The sequence below is a fragment of the Corythoichthys intestinalis genome, chromosome 2, assembly GCF_030265065.1.
Source record: "Corythoichthys intestinalis isolate RoL2023-P3 chromosome 2, ASM3026506v1, whole genome shotgun sequence".
NCBI classification, from domain to species: domain Eukaryota; kingdom Metazoa; phylum Chordata; class Actinopteri; order Syngnathiformes; family Syngnathidae; genus Corythoichthys; species Corythoichthys intestinalis.
The window spans coordinates 23,047,264-23,070,324 of NC_080396.1; the positions used below are offsets into that span (position 1 = coordinate 23,047,264).

Consider the following 23,061-nt stretch of genomic DNA (forward strand, 5'->3'; position numbering starts at 1 on the left):
TGCACATGTGTAAATTGCTGCCCCCTTCTGGTTACTTGTTCGTCTTACTGTATACACATAGGAACAGTATCCAACCTTTAACCAAAGCTCACACTTATAAATGAAATATACAGTGCTGGCCTAAAGTATTGGCACCCCTGCAATTCTGTCAGATAATGCTTAATTTCTTCCAGAAAATGATTGCAATTACAAATGCTTTGGTAGTAATATCTTCATTTATTTTGCTTGCAATGAAAAAACACAAAAGAGAATGTTAAAAAAAAAAAAAAAAACAATGATAATTTTACATAAAACTCCAAAAATAGGCCAGACAAAAGTATTGGCACCCTCAGCCTAATACTTGGTAGCACAACCTTTTGACAAAATAACTGCGAACAACCGCTTCCTGTATCCATCAATGAGTTTCCTACAATACTCTGCTGGAATCTTAGACCATTCTTCTTTGGCCAACTGCTCCAGGTCTCTGAGATTTGAAGGGTGCCTTCTCCAAACTGCCCATTTCAGATCTCTACACAGGTGTACTATGGGACTCAGGTCTGGACTCATTGCTGGCCACTTTAGAAGTCTCCAGTGCTTTCTCTCAGACCATTTTCTAGTGCCTTTGAAGTGTGTTTTGGGTCTTTGTCCTGCTGGAAGACCCATGACCTTTGAGGGAGACCCAGCTTTCTCACACTGGGCCCTCCATTATGCTGCATAATTTGTTGGTAGTCTTCAGACTTCATAATGCCATGCACATGGTCAAGCAGTCCAGTGCCAGAGGTAGCAAAGCAACCCCAAAACATCACAGAACCTCCGCCATGTTTGACTGTGGGGACAGTGTTTTTTTCTTTGCAGGCCTCATTTTTTATCCCTGTAAACTCTATGTTGATGCTTTTTCCCGAAAAGCTCTTCCAAAACGTTTTTGGCTTTCTCAGGTAAGTTTTGGCAAACTCCAGCCTGGCTTTTTTATGTCTCTGGGTCAGAATTGGGGTCTTCCTGGGTATCCTACCGTAGAGTCCCTTTTCATTCAGACGTTGACGGATAGCACGGGTTGACACTGTTGTTCCCTCGAACTGCAGGATAGCTTGAACTTGTTTGGATGTTGGTCAAGGTTCTCTATCCACCATCCGCACAAACTTTCATTGAAATCTCATCAATTTTTCTTTTTCGTCCACATCTAGGGAGGTTAGCCACAGTGCCATGGGCTTTACACTTATTGATGACACTGCGCACGGTAGACACAGGAACATTCAGGTCTTTGGAGATGGACTTGTAGCCTTGAGATTGCCCAGGCTTCCTCACAGTTTTGCTTCTCAAGTCCTCAGACAGTTATTTGGTCTTCTTTCTTTTCTCCATGCTCAATGTGGTACACACAAGGTCACAGGACAGAGGTTGAGTGAACTTTAATCCATTTTAACAACCTGCAAGTGTGATTTAGTTATTGCCACCACCTGTTATGTGCCACAAGTAAGTAACTGGTACTTTTAATTACACAAATCAGAGTAGCGTCACATGATTTTTCAAAGGGTGCCAATACTTTTGTCAGACCCATTTTTGGAGTTTTGAGTAAAATGATATATATTTTTTTTTTTTTCCTCCCCATTCTCTTTTGTATTTTTTCATTGCAAGCAAAATAAATGAAGATATTACTACCAAAGCATTTGTAATTGCAATCCTTTTCTGGGAGAAACTGAGCATTATCTGACAGAATTGCAGGAGTGCCAATACTTTTGGCCAGCACAGTATATATAGTAAAATACATTTCCCCAGTTGGTGATTCCAGTTGCTTTTTTTCCAGCAGGCTTGTCATTGATTGTTGGAAAGCTTTGTACTGTAGATGTCCTCATGGCAATCAAGTCTCCCCTTTACCAGTTCTTAAAAGCTTGAGCTTTATAAAATGTTTACCAACACCTGAGCAAATGGCATTGCATTTATTCATCTTCTGAACTGCTTATCCCCACGAGGGTCATGGGGCGCTGGAGCCTATCCCAATTAACAGCTGACATGACATGATTGGTTTTATTTGATAGATTATTCTTTTTATTACACAGAAACACTGGAGAATAGAAACACATGATTTGACAAACATCACAATAAAAATGTCACTTATTCAGAGCAGGACTAACTCGGCAAACCTTTGTGCACGAGGGCCTCATTTAATGTATTTTTAAATCCGACAAATGGGGAAAGCTCACTTTGAAAATGAGGTGAGAACAATTTATGTGAAATATGTACAGGTTTGTCTTACTAAATATTATTTTTCCCATTGAATGAAACACATTAGTGAAACACAATGCATATGTAAAATTCTTCATTTCACTAATACTCTTTTATGGTAAATGGTATTATACTTGGATGGCGCTTTTCCACCTTTCAAGGCGCTCAAAGCGCTTTACACTACATCGCCATACACCTACTGGGGACGCAGCACCAGGAGTAACGTGGGGTTCAGAATCTTGCGCAAGGATACTTAGGCAAGTTCATCAGGGCGGAGAATCAGACCCACAACCTCTGGGATCCTTTGGGGGACAAGTACTCCAACCACTGAGCCATGCCACCCCATAAATTTGATATATACAATTCTTATACTCAATGATTATGTTTTGACTTCAACAATGAAAATACAATAAACTTTCAGGGGCAAAAAAATATATAATTATTGCAACAAATATTACAGTTGACTTGATAATGCAAATGCTGAGACGAAATGATTATTGAAAGAAAATTGTCACATTCTTAAAGTAATTGTTCTGGTTTTGTCTTTTTTCTAAAAATTATTTAGTTTCCTGAAAAATCCGAAAAAATGACTTAGCCGGTTATTTAAAGTAGTGTTGGACCGATACCATTTTTTGTCCGCTGATACTGATTCGGCTACCTCGGTGTGTAGTATCGACCGATGCCGATACTGTTCCGATACCACTTTTTTTTTTTTTTTTTTTTAAACAAAATAACAATTTACAGTATTTTGGGGGGGGGTACTAAAATACTGCATACTAACGTAAATTTATAATAATTGCTATCATGGCTTGGTCAGACACAGACACGTAAGTTTTGTGCCAACATGGTATGTGTGACAAATTGATAATAAATAAATGAAATCCTCTAAAACCTGAGACTTAAAATCCTCTCAAATACCAAAATGTTTTTTTTCCTAATATTTGTTTAATGTGGTAGTAAGTTTGATACTTTTATCGAGCCCAGACTCAGTGCCAATACATTATATTAGCCTAGCCAGGGGGTCAGTAACCTGCGGCTCTAGAGCCAGATGGGGCTCTTTAGCGATGCGCTAATGGCTCCCAGGAGCGTTTTTAAAAATGTTTGAAAATGGAAAAAGATTGGGGAGGGAAATATGTTTGTTGTTTTAATAGAGTTTCTGTTAGAGGACACACATGACGATAACATTCTTGTAATTCATTAATATTGCAAAGAAGTTAAACTTGAGGCGGCATCGTACAACAGAGTAGTCACGTGGTGCATCATTCTCTATAGGATGCACTGCAGGGAAAATAAACTATTAATCATGAAGGCTCATTCTGTATCTGTAGCCACCTTAGTCATTTTGATAGTGGGCTAATATAGATAATACAGATACATACAGCATGTGTTGCCTTCATTATGAGACTAAATACTGCTTTTAATGTTTTCAGGTCCAGACATACTATTTGTTTTTTGGTCCAATACGGCTCTTTCAACATTTTGGGGTACGGACCCCTGGCCCAGCCCATGTACCAAAACTTATGATAGCAGAGGACACACGCTTGCTAGCCTTTTTTAAAATTTATCTATTTATTTATTTTAGTTTTCTCTTCTTCTTCTAACAAAACTTAAAACTTCATAGATGCAGATACCAATGTCAGTGTTCAAAAACCATCAAATCCTGGCTGATATTTGAAGAGGAATATATTTTCATATAATCATGTATAACGGAGACAAATATATTGTCATTTAGTCATGTACAGTATAAATTATACATATTCATTCATTGCTGTTCTGTTACTGTCTTAAGGCTTGTTCACAAAGTGCCTGTTCTCCTTTCCGCAAACATTTGAACTCTCCTCCTCAAAGATATGATAAGGGGAACATAGGAATTTATTGTTTATACTATTTTTTCATCGCGTATGATTCCAAGGTTCAGCACCGGAAACTGGGATTAACTTGCTCATTTGTATAGGAATAATATAAATTCTGCCCCGTTCGGCATTCGGGACAGTCTGTCTTTGTCGTATTCCATCAATGACAGTTGGGGCAAGGCCGGGCCTCGTTTCTTTTCTTTTTACAAATGGACTTTCTAATAGGATTCTTTCCTGTTTGTTAAATACTGTACTTTGTTCTATGGTTTATTCATAATTCTTTTTTTGTTATGAATTGTGTGTTGTCATCTTCTGTTCATTTAAGAGAATTAACAAAAAAAAAACAAAAAAAACTGTGTGTTGTCATCTTCTGTTCATTTAAGAGAATTAACACACACAAAAAAAAAAAACTGTAAAAGGTAAGCTCCGGCATTCGTTGCTTCGACTTTTTTCCTCTTCGTATTACAGATCAACATGTTCGTTCATCCACAATTGAAAATTCAGCCCATACATTGAAAATCACTGCTAAAGAGCGCTTTCAACAACACCAAAATAAAAATTTTCCTTCGCTAACCCCCCTCCCACACTTATTATTAGCTTCTTCTGCTACTACTGCTGCCACTTCTTCGGCAGTGTTCATAATCTGTGGCCATCTTAGAAAGAGCGACCATCAGTTGGGAAATAAATTTTGAAGAGTACATATTGCTGGGCTGCATACATTTTAATGCTGTATCCGGAGCCCTTCTGATACGAGTATCGGTGCAACACTAATTTTAAGAAGGCATCGACATGTGCTCTGAAGGCCAAGCATTACCTGCCACAACCCACTCCTAAGAACCACAACGCATATCCTATAATCTTATTATTAGGGGTGTCAAAATGATCGCGTTAACGGGCGTTAATTAATTTTTTAAATAAATCACGTTAAAATATTTGACGCAATTAACGCAGATGCCCCGCTCAGAGAGATTTAAATGACAGTACACAGTGAAACGCTCACTTGTTGTGTTTTTGGAGTTTTGCTGCCCTCTGCTGGCGCTTGGGTGCGACTGATTTTATAGGCTTCAGCAACCATGAACATTGTGTAAGTAATTATTGACATCAACAATGGCGGGCTACTAGTTTATTTTTTGATTGAAAATTTTACAAATTTTATTAAAACGAAAACATTAAGAGGGGTTTTAATATAAAATTTCTATAACTTGTACTAACATTTTTCTTTTAAGAACTACAAGTCTTTCTATCCATGGATCACTTTAACAGAATGTTAATAATGTTAATGCCATCTTGTTGATTTATTGTAATAATAAACAAATAGTCCTTATGTACCGTATGTTGAATGTATATATCCATCTTGTGTCTTATCTTTCCTTTCCAACAATAATTTACAGAAAAATATGGCATATTTTATAGATGGTTTGAATTGCGATTAATTGCGATTAATTACGATTAATTAATTTTTAAGCTGTAAATAACTCGATTAAAAATTTTAATCGTTTGACAGCCCTACTTATTATGTTTATGAAACCTACTATTTGGCAATTGCGCTGGAACTCCGCTTGAAACGAAGTTTAGAAAAACGTAGAAACCTAAATCTTCCTTTGGTTTGCCTTATGTCGCACCTGATGTGTGAGGAAGGCCTTAAGACCTTCAAACATTTTTTTTCTTTGCACAGTTTAAGATTATATCTCGAGTTTCATCAGCTGGATTGGATGATAATAATAACACCCTCAATAACAAATACCCACTGGTTAAAGATAAATTTGTTCAACCAATTATTTGCAGTCTTAGAAAGACTGGGTGGGGCCAGGAGCCCACCCAGTGCCACCTGCTCGACCAGTGTTGTCAGGTTGCGTGAGGTTCTCGTTGCTGATTGGACCTTGGAGAATGGCACACGAGGAAGGAGAGGGGCTCATCTCACTGCAGCCAATCGTCCATAGACAAGGATACTGGCTGAACAAACAGGCGGCCAATGAGTGGACTGCTTTTTGTCCACATTGTCATATTTTAGAATGAGCGGCCGGGGCCTGACCTGGAGCTGTGAGAAGCCGATGTTGGGGTATTGTTGGTCAGGCGATGAGAAGGGGTAGTGTTCCATCCTTCTGATGACACATGAACACCTTGAGAAAAAAAAATAACACGGGTAACTAGAAGAAGCAGTCTCTGTAGAAATTGCATCGGGATGCTTTGCTCTCTCCCCAATGGGGCATTTCTTGTAGATTTTATGTCACTTCCTACTAATTTGGGTGCATTTTTTAGTCTGTTTTAACTGGCCGAACATTTATTAGACCCTCCCAGCCAAAATGGATTGGACGACTAGCATTGTTAATGGCCCTGAACGATGAGCATTCACGGGGAGTCCTCCTAGATCTTAGGCTACAACTACACTAGTACGGATAATGACCTTAAACGTGTAATTAGTTAGACTATACGGCATGTCGGCCACGCTAATGTTCCTCTCGTCAGAATTAGTTGTTACACGGATAATGCTGGCGGGTAATATTACCCACCGCTTAATATAGACTGCTGTCTCCGTACAACTATCGAAAACTAAGGAAGTGACGTCATGGAGCATGCCATCGCCATCGTTAGTGCGGCATGACTGCAGTGTAAACAATGGAGGCAGACCATCAAGACGTGCCATTCCTGCTCCTCTTTTTTTTTTTTCCACAGTCACTGTTTACAATCTATCATCTAGAGCAGGGGTCCCCAACCTATTCCACTAAGGCACACTGTGGGTGCAGGATTTCATTCTTACCAAACAAGATGACAACACTTTTTCCCCAATCTGGTGTTTTACAAGTGCAATCAGTTGATTGCAGTCAGGTGTGGCTTGTTTTAGCAGAAGCCTCATTGGTTCAACTGTCTCTGCTGGATCGGCTGGAACAAAAACCAGGACCCACAGTGTGCCTTGAGGACTGGGTTGAAAACCCCTGATCTAGAGTGTAGAACCGGTGTCAGGAACCTATGTCTCCCAGTAATTTCTGGCTCTTTTGATGAGTGCATCTGCCTCTCTGCCAACCCATAATTTTAAATGTGGTACTGGCGGGCTCGCTGGACTTGAACGTGCAGTGTTCTTGAACATTCAAACGTACTGCGCAATAATATGCTTCTATTAAGTGCCCATTTGTGGTCCTCCCATCGCAGATTACGCGGGAATGAGCATTTTATTACAGAGCTCATCTCCCGTGTTAAGTCTCCAATCAGCCAGCAGCGCGGCTGGCACTCCCAACTCAATGCCGACCGAACTGGAGTATATAAAAATGCGTAAAGGAAACTTAAACCCCGAAAAGTGAACTGCGTGGTACCCCAAGTCACAGAGGCACTAGATCGGTTTCATTTTCATTTTTATTTCCGCCTGTCAAAACTGTTGCCGCTTCCAGGAGCGCCACTGTTATGCGCAAGCCCTCCTGGTTGCCGATTCCACTTCTAGGATATATACGCAGCGCCACACTATATGTTTCTATTTGTTATTTTCCAAGAGGTGAGTGCGCAACTGAGCATCGATTGTAACATTCCAAGTAACGATATCAGGCTTTCGTTTTTGTTGTTTTCTAAAGATTTATTTCAATCACAACTTGGCGACTGCTCGTAAAAGCCGAGCGTGCCCTTCCTTCACTCTCGTTCCGGCGTAATACGTTCAATTGCGTTCACGAAAAAAAAACTGATCACAAAACGGAGTTCCCAACCCTGGTCTAGAAGGTGTAGTAATTTCGAAATTTCCCGCCGGCGAGTAATGAGTTTAGAGGTAAACCGTGCGGGCGATGATGTAACACACGAGGCTGCTCCTTTCTACGCATGTGTAGTTTGCACAAATGCAGGCGCACCTTGTAGAAGCGAGGGGGCCTTAAACGCACCTTAAGTGTAGTGCGGACAGGTATAAATATAGTCGGCAAAATACCCGGGAGAAAATTATGTCCTAGTGTAGACGTAGCGTAAAAGGATTGGATGTCTATTGTTGTCAAGGGCGGAAAATGACTTAATTTTGAGTCACTTCCTTGTTAATTTTAGGGTTCTTAAAGGTCACTTCCCACACATTTTCAGGCATTCCTGAGTCACTTTTCCTTCGAATCTTTTTCAGGTCACTTCCTGTTAGGCCTGCACAACATATCATTTGAATATGGCCATCGCAATGTGAGCATGCGCAATAGCTCTTTCGCAGGATGTGCAATCATTTTTTTTTTTTTTTTTTTTTGAACACGTAAACTTTTGGTTTGTTTCATAAAAGCGGCAAGGGTGCAGAGACATGGCTTCCTGTATCCCTTTTATATACAGCAATATTCATTCATAGAAAAACGCCCTAAACTTGGATTAAATGGAATTACATGAATACAATATACTGCGAGTTTGCCATTTTTTTTGCACTTTCAGTTCTTAAAGGAATAATAAATAAATACAATTAAATTGAAGCACCTGAATATGCTCCAGGAGTGCAAAAATTAAATATACAAATAAATGATTAAATGTGTCATTAAAATGCTTCTATTTCAATATTTATTTATTTCAATTTATATTTGTTTCATTTTTTTTTTATTAATTTCAATTTTACTTATATATTTCAATTTATATTTATTTTACTTTTTATTCATTAACTTCAATTTATTATTAATAATTTCAACATTTGTATCCATTTTCATTTATTTATTTCAACATTTTATTTATTCCAATATATATTTATTTATTTTAACAGTTATTCATTTCAATTTATTTATATCATTATTGATTTATTTATTTATATCAACATTTATTTATGTCACTTTTTATTAATTTCATTCTGGGGATTAAGCAGAACACGTTGACGCAAGAAATTCGGACCTTGAGCACGTGGCCACCATTGCATTGTTACTGTTACCTGAGGGATGTGAGTGGTGAGGCAAGTAGCGATAGGGAGAGTGCCTCCCAGCAAAACCACGGTGCCCGTAACTGTGGGATGGAAGCGCAAGGCCACCACCATAAGGAAATGTGCCACCTCCACACGGCGAACTCAGAGACCAACCTGATATTGAATGGCAGTGGTCAGAATAATGTCTAGTAAAACAAAAATGTCTCGTTCTTCTTCTCCTTCTTGTGTTGTGTACACAGGAAGAGCAACATAGCACACTACACACTTAACGCTTACAAGGGACTGGTTGACAAATAGCCTCAAAATAGGTAAAAGAATATTATATTAATCAAACACAAATAATCCCCTATCGGTACATTAATCCAAATCGGTTACATTCATAAATTAGCAATTCGAAAAATGTAAATACAGTATTTGTCTGCCTGTAATTCGTCAAACGTATGTACTTCTTTGTTTTTATCTGAACACTTGTGAAGATTGTGATTAAGTAAATATCCTTCTCATTGATATGTTTTGGAAAACAAATACATTACCAATAATGAATATACTGTGATCCCTTGCTACTTCGCGCTTCAAACTTCGCGCCCTCAGTCAATCGCGGATTTTTTTCCAATTTAAAAAAATCAATCAATCAATCAATCAATGTAGTATTGAATATAGCTGTCCCAATCCGATCACGTTGTCTCTCACTCTCGCTCCTGCCGCTTTTCTTGGTCAGGCAGTGCACTGGAGTTGCTTATTAAAGTTAACGATGATTGACAGACAGGTAAGGTTCGATCTTGCTAGAGACGCTTATAAACTGAGACTTCAAAGCGCAGCAAGCGTCAACATCATTTAACTTGTTAAGTAGTTGCTGTAGCAACTCATTGTGTGTAAGGGCCCAAGTACACCAGATGCATGATAGTTGCGGTTCCGGTCCGACTCCGGTAAAAAATAGCGCCGGAGCCAATCCGTTCCCATTATATCCTATTGTTCAACATATACCGGCCGCGTCAGTGCTCCGGATTGACTGCGATCAATCTCCGGCGTGCCGCATGCCCGCCGGATGGTAAAGGCTATTTTCTTCTTTTTGCCGGACATGCATCTGACAAAATGGGCAGAGCTGGGCCTGGACATAACAGCCCAGTTGCTTATTCACGGTTTAAACACCAGCGAACATGGACGAACGCGAGAGCTCACGAGGGGACGGAGTTGGCGGACCGCAGCCGGTATGATTTGCCTGTGTTTGACGTACTGCGTGGCACGCGGTCAACACTGAACCGGACCGGAATCGCAACGATCATGCAGCTGGTGTACTTGGGCCCTAAGTGAGTAGCTTGAGTGGATTTGAGTCGACACACTCAATGAAGCATTTAATAAAGACAAGCATTTTTACTTTTTATGTTTAAAAATAATTCGGTGGGACAGTAATATGTTTAAAACTTATCATAATTGTTACATTTGAAGTTCTTAAAAAACATTTATTAAAATATATAAATACATCAAAGTTTTTTTTCCCCAATTATACGTGAAAAAACCTGTCTTATGTGTATCTCTTTCCAATGATAGATCTTAATACATTTTTTGGGGGGGCTAATTCGTGGTTTTTCATTTATTGCGGCTGGTTGTGGTCCCCATTCACCGCGAAAAAATGAGGGATCACTGTATAACAGCCAGGGGTAGGTGCACAAATACAATCAAATACACAATTCCTTGCCATTTCAATTGTGATTAATTATTTGTACCTATATTGTTTAAAAACAAAGTTCACATTGCTCATAAAAATACAAACTCACATGGTGGAACACCAACATGACCCTCAGTCGTCTCCGCCAAGTTTTGTCCACATGGGTTCCTGGGCACAACAACTCAGTCGATATACAGTATACTTCCAATAATGATCAATAAAAATAAGAAAAAATGTTAACACAAGAGAACCTTGCATTGACTCACACCTGTCTTTGGTGTCCAGGAAGGCTTTGGCGAAAGGGTTATGTTTGATCTTCAGAGCTGTGATCTGCATTGAAAATATATACGTTTCTCGGGAATGGAGTTATTATAGCTTTGAGTGGTGTTGCACCGATACCCATTTTTTGGCTCCTGACACCAATTCTAACAACTAGCAATTCCACAAATTTTTAAAATTTCTATATGGCGGAAAACACAGACAAAGACTGAAAAAGCAGTTTCTGCTCTTGCACCCCTCTTTAAAATAAACTGCTGTATTTTAAGCCAAAAGAACTGTTGTGTTTGATAGAAGAATATGTCTACAGTGGATCACAAAAGTGAGTACACACCCCTCGCATTTCTGCAGATATTTAAGTACGGTATATCTTTTCATGTGACAACACTGATAAAATGACACTTTGATACAATGAAAAGTAGTCTGTGTGCAGCTTAATTTTTCATTGTGACGTAATTTGTTTAAAGGTTTAAAATATGCGAGTGAATAATTTTTTAAAGTCGTTTTTTTTTGTTAAACTAAATATTAAACATCAATTAATGGTTCTGAGCTAAAAATTACATTTTGAATAATAAATATAATTACTTACCTTCCTTTTATGGCTAGGTCGAAACAAAAGCGGTTGCGCGGCGTCTGTAAACGGGGGTTTTCAGGGTAAAACGGACAAATTAAAAATAGTTCGGTGGCTTAGTGCGCCAAGAATCTGCTATGGCAGCATATAGACATATTGTTCTATCAAACACAACAGTTCTTTTGGCTTAAAATACAGCAGTTTATTTAAAGAGGGGTGTAAGACCAGAAACTGCTTTTTCAGTCTTGTCTGTGTTTTCCGCCGTGTATATGCACATATATTATCCTTTTAATACTAAATCACTGCATACTCACTTGACTGTAAAGTTATTGCTATCATGTAGGCATGTGCCGGTTACTGGTTTCAAGGTTTACCGTGGTATGAAAACGTCACGGTTTCAAAACCAATAAAATTTTCCGTCATACCGTAGTACGGTATTTGCTATTTTCCAAGTCTCAAAAATGCAGCCAGAAGTATCTTGAAGCGGCAGCGCTCACCCCTCCCTCTCCGGTTGTTGATGTGTGTGTGTCAGTGACGCTATTCTGCTAAACACCAAAAAAGAAATACTCCAAACAAAAGGCGTACTTTTCTTGAATTTATGGAGGTCTCAAATCATGATAACTGAAATATACAGTTTTAAAACGTTGTACAAAAGTATTTTACACTTGTGAGTAGCTTCATTAGCACAAACACAACAGAATGTGAGGAAGTGTTGAGAGAAATGGTGGAGGAAATGTTTTGTATTCATAAATACGTGTCCTCAGTTGATGTTGAAATAATGTTCCTATTGTTGACATCTTATCTTTTCGCCACAAGATGGCAGGATGGGACTTAATTGTCTAAAGTGCTACTTTTATTACTTCTTTGTGTTTGACTTTATTACTTTGATTTGTGGGATTGCCTGTGAAGACAGCAATGAGAGAGGATGTATCCGCATGTCAGTGGAAATTAAACACGCCGAGTTTTGGCTAAAAGACAACTTATTCTCCGTCAATTCTTCCTACGAATGCAACGTTGAGCTGCAACCACCTCAACAGGAAGTCATCCATGAAAAAGTTCGCCAAAAACAAAACACACATTTTCCTTTTAAATTCAAAATACAAATTAACTAAAAACTTATAAAGACGAATGTTAGCCTAGTCTTAGCTGGGAGAGCAACTTCGTCGAGGTTATAAATCTCACGGCCACTGAGAAACAAGCTTGAATGAAGGAAAAGGGATAACATCAAAGCTCGCTAATTGCGACAGATGATCTTGCCCTAAGCACAAATGTATGCTCGCTGGACAAGGAGAGGTCTCACTCCCAAGTGTTTTTAGATGAAACCTTTACATTACAACATTTAAATTTTAACTAATTTATCCATTTTTAACTTATTAACTTATGAATTCTGCGTCTTTTTAACACATAGTAGGCATGACATGTAGACTAGAGTTGACACAGTGGCTGCAAATGGCGAAACTTCACTTAAGCTTTTGCCCCCTCAAAAAAAAAAAAAAAAAGTACAGTCAATAATTTTCAATTTTATTTAGAAGTGTTTTTACTTTTTTATAGCAATTAATTTAGTTCTTGATCCAATCTTGAGCAACCTGAGCTGTGGCTGTGGGTAGTCTGTAAGTTCTATTTATTTAAATTTTATTTAAAATATTTTTTTGTTTATTTATTTATTTGAACATATTATTCATGTTCCAATTTGCAAATATTTTCAGAAAAAAAAAAAAAAAAATCCCAGAATTTTATTTGATTTTTTTTTTTAACCCATACCTCTAAAAATAACAAATTTTGGAGCTATAATTGCAATACCGTGATACCGTAAAACCGTGGTATTTTTGCTCACGGTTATCGTACCGTCAAAATCTCATACCGGCACATGCCTACTATCATGGCTTGGTCATACATTACTTAAGTCATTGTCTGCCATTAATGGCGTTAGATGTCCAATCCATTTGAAGATGCTTCAAATGAATTGTACATCTACTAGAGAAACTCATCGGTGGGAAGGTGCCTCTTGGCCAAAGGAAGAACAAATGTTATTTTTTAGCTCATTGGTTGTCATTAACACTGTTAGACGTCCAATCCATTTGTTTTATTCACTGCCTCCCTCCCATTTCAAATGGATTTGATGTCTGCTAGTGAATGATAAACAGATTGAAATTCCCAGCAGAATGGTGAAGGGACGTCACACGATGCGATGTCTATCATCATTTTGGGAAGGGTGACAAATGCTCCTTTTTTACAGCAATGTGCTAGCGGACAGCCATCTTGGGTAGGGCAACCAGCAGTTGAAAATGATCTTGAAAAGTATACATTGCAAAGCATCGGCACGTTACTTCTTAGTACTCACCGATTTCAGTGCCATATCGGTACAGCTACAGGTATCGGTGCAACACAAGTTTTGAGGTTATGGCAATATATCATTTTAACAACGCATTGTACCTCTTCATTCTGGTAGGCAGTGACTGCGATAAACTGGGTCTCTTTGAAGGAAATGTCAGAAACAACATGATGTTGGGACCCCACACGCACAATGTACAAATGAGGCTCGTACTTATGAAGCGAGTTTAACATGATCTGGAAGACAAGCACAAAAACACTGGTGTGTATCCCATGTGCATACCAAAGCCATGAATTGTTCTTGTTCAGAATCTGGCCCAATTAACCGATCTTAGCCCTCCGGGATAATACAAAAGATAAACAATTTTCTACTTGAGAGGTTGGCATCATGTTTAGCTGGAGTGTGTGGGGGTTCTTTGAATATTGTTTACCTTCGCTCTCATCCCAAACACGAAGGGAAAATTATTTCCCTGGTAAAAACCATAATTACCATAATGCATAAATAAGATGGGCAATTATTTAATTAAATCCCTGCTCCAACACTGCATTACTGCCCTTTGTGTGTGTTTGTTTGTGTGGCCTCTGAGTGCTGACTGAGAACCTCTACACAGGAAGTGCATTAAGCAGCAGTCGACCAATTAAAATGCGTTTACAGCGTTCCCGTGGCTACAAAGGGGGACTGAGGTGAAGTGTGTGAGAAGAGCCAGTGAAGTGGATTATTACAGGTGGTTGCCCTCTTAGCGTCTCCAGCACAACAAAAGCCCCAAATTACTGAGTATAATAATTATCATCAAGAATAGAAGGATAAAGAAATTACATATTAAGAGCAACTTTGAATATTCGCTTAGTTTTTTTTGTTACCTGTCCTTCTCTGTTGACTTTGTTGGTCAGTTTGACCTTGTTGAAGGTCACTGCTGCTTTCATCCAATGAGCTCCAAAGTTGGGCGAGTCCGGGTGGATGTAAATGCCACCGTGGCCTCGTTCCTCTCTGCATCCTTCTGCCTGTCCTGCCGCCAACCACTCATGGTTGACAAACTTCCAGCGGCAGCCATCGGCCGGGATGAAGTCGAGAAGGAAGGAGTACATGGAACTCGGGTCCAGACCGGACACGCTGACCTTGAGGACAGGAAACATGCGTCTAGGACAAGCACATGACAAACAGTAAATTGAGCAGTTATATTAAATTCATGACGCGTAAGGTATGTGCAATTATCTGGAATGTACTTGTGTTCATAATCATTATCCTGAAGAGTAATTTCAATTTAGACTGTCGACAATGATCGTTGGTGGTACTAAGGCACCTGTTCTTTTGTTGTGGGTGACCAAATTGCCATTTCTGCTGGAGACAATTTTTATAATTATTAATTAGCATTTAAAACTTACCCTCTCCTAACTCTCTAATGACACAATCAGTGCTTGGATGTACTTATGTATCATCATATTTGCCTTTTTTCCCCCCCAGAAATCAACTCCATCGACTAATTAAACCCCCGCTAACTCAAAGATAGACATGTGCCGGTGTGAGATTCTGATGGTATGATAAATTTAAGCAAAAATATCACGGTTTCACGGTATCACAGTATTGCAATTACAGCTCTAAAATGTGTTAGAGATATCTAGATTTAAAAAAAAAAAACACATTAGCAAATTGGAACATAACTGTAATGTTTTTTGTTTTTTTTTTCCAAATAACAAATATTCTAAATCAGGGGTCTTCAAACCGGTCCTCAAGGGCTGCTGTGGGTCCTGGTTTTTGTTCATACCGATCAAGCACAGACCTTTTAACCAATGTGGTTTGTACTAAAACAAGCAGCACCTGACTGCAATCAACTGATTACACTTATAAAACACCAGATTGGTGGAAAGGTGTGGTCTTGTTTTGTTGAGGTGAAATCCTGCACCCACTGCGGCCCTATGTGGAATAGTTTGGAGACCACTCTTCTAAATAAAATTAAAATAAATCCAGTCCTTTAGGTGAGCCAAACTCACAGCTCAACATTATTACCATCAGAAAAAAATTAATTGAAGTATTTTCCATTACAAGCACATGTGTATGTACACATGACTCGTATCATGTGTACATTATACACACACTTTCTCAACACAGACAGTTGCCAGAGAGAAACATGTTTTACTATCGCTAGACACACTAAACACACTGGAGTTAACTATCATAGCTGGTGGGAAATGTTCATGATAGTGTTTACTAGGCACGTGACGGTTACCGCTTTCAAGGTATACCGTGGTATGAAAACGTCAAGTTTTCAAAACTATTAGCTATTGTTTATGTCCCAAAAATGCAGGGCTCACCCCTCACCCTCAATTTGTTGCTTAGTGTCAGTGAGTCAGCTGTGCTGCACGATGTTCTGGAGGACATGAAACACCTGAACTTTTTCCCCCATCGAAGAAAACAAAGTCGCTGGTATGGGAATACTTCGGGTACTGGAAAGTTACAGACAGCTGTGGTTTAGGTGGGCCAACCGACAGGTAAAACATGTTTCCGGGGGGGGGGGGGGGGGGGGTGTCTACCAGAGAAGGCAATATCTCCAATATGATTTCTCATAAACTCTGTCATGAACGTTTCCCAATAGCTACGAGAGTTAACTCCAGCGTGTATAGAGTGTCTAGCATTGGTAAAACATACTGCAACGTAAGCTTGTTAACGAGGCAGATAACGTGGCTAATTAGCATGCCAATTTAATTTTATTTAGAATATTTCATTTAATTTTTGTAATTAAAAAAAAAAAATTTAACATTATACTTTATTTAACATTATATTATATATATTCCAATTTGCTAAAATGTTGTACAGTTATAATATAACATATATAATATATTAAAATTAGGGCTGTCGAACGATAACAATTTTTAATCGAGGTAATTACAGCTTAAAAATTAATTAATCGTGATTAATCGCAATTAATCGCAATTCAAACCATCTATAAAATATGCCATATTTTTCTGTAAATTATTGTTGGGATGGAAAGATAAGACACAAGATGGATATATACATTCAATATACGGTACATAAGGACTGTATTTGTTTATTATAACAATAAATCAACAAGACGGCATTAACATTATTAACATTCTGTTAAAGCGATCCATGGATAGAGGGACTTGTAGTTCTTAACAGAAAAATGTTAGTACAAGTTATAGAAATTTTATATTAAAACTCCTCTTAATGTTTTCGTTTTAGTAAAATTTGTAAAATTTTCAATCAAAAAATAAACTAGTAGCCCGCCATTGTTGATGTCAATAATTACTTACACAATGTAATGGGTGCTGAAGCCTAGAAAATCAGTCACAACCAAGCGCCAGCAGTGGCCAGCAAAACTCCATAAAACACAAGTGAGCGTTTCACTGTACTGTCATTTAAATCTGTCTGAGCGGGACATCTGCGTTAATTGCGTCAAATATTTTAACGTGATTAATTTAAAAAATTAATTAACACCCGTTAACGCGATAATTTTGACAGCCCTAATTAAAATATTGTTCAACGGAAAAGTTTTTTGTAACCCAGAAATCTTAATAAAACATTTAAGAGCTGTAATTGCAATACCGTGAAACCGTGATATTTTTCCTTAAGGTTATCATACTGTAAGAATCTCATACCAGCTCATGCCTAGCGTTTACTAACCTTTAATTTTGTAGAAATGCGAAATCATATTGAATGTATTGCCCCCACACCAGCCACCCTCCGCAAACATCTTTAACATGTCGGTTGGCCCTCCTCCTCTAAGCCGCGGCCATCTGTAAATTTTCTGTAGCCGAAGTATCCCCATACCAGTGATTTCATTTTCTTCAATGGGGGGGAAAAGTTCAGGAGTTTCACTTCCTCCAGCCATTGTGTAGCACAGCTGACTCAGTGACCCGAGCAACAACCGGTGGGGGAGGGTTGAGCAGCTGCAAGGGAAGGATTTCTCCCTGCATTTTTGAAAATAGCTAATACCATTGGGACGGAATGACGGAAAAATTTTGCAGTTTTCTAAACCGTGACGTTTTCATACCATGGAATACCTTGAAAGCAGTAATCTGCACGTCTACTCGAAGATTAAATCTAATGTCAAAAATTCTGAACTTCCCCTTTAAATGGCCAATATAGTGGTAGATAGTTTTCATAACCCTCAGCACTAGTAACAATTATTCTAAAAAGGCATTTAAGATGTCGGACTAAAACGATATCCTCAAAAAGACAGTTGGTAGACTGTTTTGAAATTCAATCAGTCAATCTATTAATCAAATTTATTCAGACAAGTTCATAAATTTTTTTTTTCAATTAATGCTCTTAAAGCTTGAAGAAAAAGGTTTGGTCAAAAACTTTGGACAATAAACATTGAAACTTAAATACAATAAACAAATTACAGCATTTGTAGTCATTAGGAGATATTTTCAAGAAGATAGGAAATAATTTTGCCGAGTAATTAACATTATAAACTAACAGTTGTAGAAGTCCTAAAACAACATAACGCACTGTGCGAAGGGAATAAAAAAATGACTAATACTCTAACTAGAAAAATGTTGTACTGTTCTCCTGCTTGCAGTTTGAGCGAGAAATAAATATTGGACTGTGCTCATGAAAATGTTCCTTCAGATGGAACTAAGGAGGGTGCTACCTTGGCAAGTATAAATTTGTATTTTATCGGATATATTGGATGTTTTATAAAATTTCATCAAGTGAAAGCGGTGTTTATAGAGTATTCATTTAGAATATGTGTATATTTGTGCCAGGTATTATATATTGTTTTATGAATCAGTTTTAAAAAATTAAGTTACAATCAGTCAACAAAAACGAGTATTGGAGTTAAAGATAACCTTTTTAAAGTTTTGTGGCTAATTTAGCAATAGACGCCATATTTTTTTTTGCTTGAGCAACTGCTTTTGAAAATGACTATGCATGTGCCAGCTTTGTATATATTTCTATTGCACACACATGGCTTTTCTTTTATTACCACTACTAACTTAGAAGTCAGTTTCATCAAATCTGATTTAACTGTGCATCGAGGCACATGTACCTCTTTGCTTTGTCTATCACTATAAAACTCAAAAGCCCTAAAGGAATTAACCCCCAATTGTGATATTAATATTATGGCAGTTTCCTCCAAGTCCCAGATGTGAAAAATTAAAAAATTTAAAAGGCCATCGCATAGAGCACCGTCATTTTTGAGTGAATTCAATCATTTATCATTTATCAAAACAATTTCAGACATGCCAATTTCAGTCTTTCAGTCACATAATTAGCACTAATAAAATAAAATTACAACAAAATAATACAAGAAAATTCTTTTCAGCAATGGTGACCCTTAGTGTGCGAACGTGAATGATGGGACATGTCGAACTATTAAGCAGAATTTGCTCAACACACAATTACAAGTCTGATATACAAACCATGCCCGGGACATATTTTTCACTGTTGGTGAATGAAAACACGTTAATTGTACTCTTGGAAGAGTATTTCATCATTCTGTCAAAACACATGGCAGAGACAGATGAACAATGATACATTATTTGAAGTTAGTAAACTGTCAATTTGGAATCATTTAAAGTGAAATTCTCATGGGACACCTAATAATTTATCACTACCAGTTGATAGTACTTGCTGGGAATCCCTTACTCACTATAAAGCTTATTCTACAATGCTACTGACATACAGTGGGGAGAACAAGTATTTGATACACTGCCAATGGGCAAACCCATTGACAGTGTATCAAATACTTGTTCTACCCACTGTACCTGTCAAGGTGTACGGTTTTGGCGTAATTTGTACAAGTGAGCATTGATTTTTAAATGTGTACGCCGTACGTTCAAAATCTGTACGTTTTTTGTGCATTACGGTTTTTTTTCTCCGTTCGGATTTTGTTACCGTTTCGGCAATGAGACAATGTGCGTTACTATGCGTCACTACGTTGGTTGAATGACGCAAGAAAAGTCAGAGACACGGAGAGAGAAGAGTGTTTGTTGTGATGCTGTAGTAAACGCGATGCTAGGCTAGGTGGCCTCAATATTTCCTGACTGTAGCAGATAGCCTACAATCCACGCCTAGATATCACATGCATATAGAACAACATGCGAAACGACAGATTCGGCAGCGTTAGTAAACAGCCGCCATTTTAAAGCAGTAGAATTCTCAGAAAGGCTGTTGTTTACTCTTTAGCGAACCTACCATAAGTAACTTTTTATCTAAAATACTCCTTAATCGGCAAAATCTTGACTTGAATCTATCTTTAAATGATGAAACAGTTTTAAAACTTTCACATGTCGAAAGTAGACAGAAAAAACGGGAGCAATTTTAACAACTTTAACAGTTATTTCACAACATTAAATGACTTCCAAACATAGCAAAGGTTACTGTTTTTTTTTTTAATGGAAAAATAAAAGAGAGGTAACACCAGTTACTTTGCCAAGTAACTAATTACTCTTACATTCAGCATTCAGGTAATTGAGTTACTAATTCACTTTTTGGGAGAAGTAATTTGTAACTGTAATTAGTTACTTTTTAAAAGTAAGATTAACAGCATTGGTCATAAAGATGAAGTCTGCAGAATGAAAAGTGACGAAAGCGGAGATTTTATCCTGCCAATTTGTTGCCGAACACAATTTGTCCGCCAACTATTGCTGATCACTTCTCAAAATTATCAAAGAAATGTTCCCTGACTCAAAGATTGCATTGGTAAGTTAATTTTGTCAGTTGACCTTTTTAATTTATAATTGGACACTAACGAAGTACTTCCAAGTCAAACTGAATTGCGAGCTGAAGTGCCATGAAGTGCAGCCATCAAAAAGACATGGCAGAAATTGCCAAAAGTGCTACATACAATTATAACAAAAGTCACTGTTAAATTTTAGTAATCATAATGTCGCTGAAGATATTGTTCTTTGATTGCACCAGATGTTACAATATTACCAATAAATTCATATATTTTTTTAAAAAGTTGTGTTTTTGTTTCATATTGCACAGAATATACAAAGTTGTAAGATTAGTGAGCAATTTGTAAGGGCATTTGAAAGATTGCCAATGGCCTCGGGTTGACAGGTATGTACTGACCGTCCACTCTTGGTGACTATCATTTCATTGGTGATATGCTGGAACTTCCTCCACAACTCTGCGTCCTCCAGGGTGACCCGCAGCCCCCTTTCTGTGGGGTCACCCTTTTCCCGCCCTACCTGCAGCTCGCGCTCCACCGCAGTCAGCAACCGCGATATGCAGTGCTCCGACGAGCTCTCACCATCAACATGCTGCTCCTCCACCTTCATCTGCACGACACAATCCAATGAGTTGACAAAATCAGCCGTCCTTGGAATGCCTGCCTGTTCATTTTAGGATTCTTCCAACATTTCGCAGAGCCATCAATGTGAGCTTCATGTTAATGTTTGTAGTGTATGAAAAAATTTATGATGCAACAGCCCATCAGACATATCTCATTTAACGCACTGATGGGCTACTTAGACTTTATGCCTCACTGGAGCTGAGCTGATGCAGGCTTATTATTTGGAATTTATGGCCACCAATTATCACTCAAACTGAACTTCAAAATGAGTTTTATTGCTTTACATATATACACACTACAGGTGACAGGTTTGTTTCTACAGCGTGAGAAAGTGCATCTGAACTTTCGACCAGTGGCATGTATATATCTATAGAATATGTGCATTTCAAGCAACTCATTATCTTATGAACTGAACAGCGAACATTTAAGTCATTTGATAACAGTGGTGAACAAAGAGAAACAAAATCTGTTGAGTTGCATTTTCACACACTCTAAAGTGGCATGTTGATTCCAAAGATGAATTCAGTTTTTTGCCTCGTGTGTGCCAAGTTTATTGAACCCCCGTTTACCTATTTACTATGTTCACAGATTGCATGAATTGCATTTCATGACAGAATTTTTGTTTTCAATAATTATCTGATTGACCGCTTCGTAATAGGTTTTTGGTGGATGATTAATGGCTATAAATAAATTTGACTTGACTATGTTGTGACTACTTACACACTACTATAATAGCTATAGCCTTCATAGTGCTAAACATTGCAGTTATGCCATTTTCTTACATATTTCATTATATGTCAATATTTGAACTTTTTTTTTTTTTTTTAAACAATCATATATTTCAAGTAGAGTATTTTTCATATGTTAAAAAAACTGAGGTGCTAGAGGAAAAAGTGTAATCACTTTTGGATTATGAAGCCACAAAAATGTGTTAAAATCAGCCTTTTTCCCGGTGCAATAATTAAGATGAACACATACAATGGAGGGGATATGTGAATGATGACCACACTAGGTCTGGTGGACATCGGGGATGAGTCCAGGGTTCCCCCTACACATAATAGATTGTGGCGCATTGCCACGCCAAAATAAAATTTACGTCTCGTAAATTAGACTTTTTAATTTTTTTAATTTAAAGATACATATTAATGTATAATTTGTATAATTTAACATAACGTCTAAATGAATGAATATAGTTCATTATTTATGCACTACAGGTAATCCCTGTTCTGTTCCTACATTGACGACTCAACCATAATTTCCGCAAAAATAGGAATTAACCCTGTGGATACCCATAAATACCCCCTAAACCTCAAAATAACTATCCCAAAACATGTATTACACTCCAAATTAGTCAAAAATAATAATAATAATAATAATAATAATAAGTAAATAAATTATTTGTCACTGGTTGTAATTTCAGATGTGTATTTTGGTAAGAGAAAAGTTCCTAACGAGGGTCTGGTAACAAAAGGACTATTATTGTTGTGGTGATGTAGATCGTCACATTCCAAAATATTTAATTAGCCTCTGAGGCTAATTAAATATTTCAAAAAGTGACGTTGCCCGTCACATTCTGAGGTGCCCTTTATTTCCGAAGGTATTTAGCCATCACGTTCAAAGGAGTAGAAGTAAAACGGTTATGACAAGCATTGTACTTTAATGTTAAGATAACGTTTTATGATTGAGTCAAGATCATAGCTGGAGATGCAAATCAGGTAGGCTCACAATCCAGGGAAGGAGAAGTTTCATCTAAGACATAAAAACTAACACATGGAATCTGCCTGGGACCAAACATGGACAGAAATGGCAAAGTTCAAGCCTTGGCTGTACCAAATCAAGGTGAGTATTAAGAATTGTGCAAATATTTTTAATAATCATATTTGTATTGTTTTAACTTACATTACAGTGTTGAAAAAGGTTCATTGCTTATAAGATGACTAAACTAACACAAAAATCAAGTGTTCCCAGGCAGGATGCAAATTTTGCAAAAAGATCTTTGTTATTGTTCTTCTTGGAAAAATTAAATGTTATGAAAAAAAATTATTATTTGTCATAAT

General features: G+C 37.7%; 1 protein-coding gene across 1 annotated transcript; it reads right to left on the reverse strand.

Moving 5' to 3' along the window:
- Positions 1–5,654: 5,654 nt before the first annotated feature.
- On the reverse strand, positions 5,655–21,177 carry LOC130911848 (T-box transcription factor TBX19-like). The gene is made up of 8 exons (XM_057829449.1): positions 20,782–21,177; positions 14,598–14,874; positions 13,839–13,973; positions 10,827–10,888; positions 10,668–10,726; positions 8,902–9,045; positions 6,082–6,169; positions 5,655–6,002 (listed from the first exon to the last, which is right to left on the reverse strand). The coding sequence occupies exons 1-8, from the start codon at positions 20,988–20,990 to the stop codon at positions 5,837–5,839; spliced, it is 1,140 nt and encodes a 379-aa protein (XP_057685432.1). The 5' UTR covers positions 20,991–21,177; the 3' UTR covers positions 5,655–5,836.
- Positions 21,178–23,061: the final 1,884 nt, after the last annotated feature.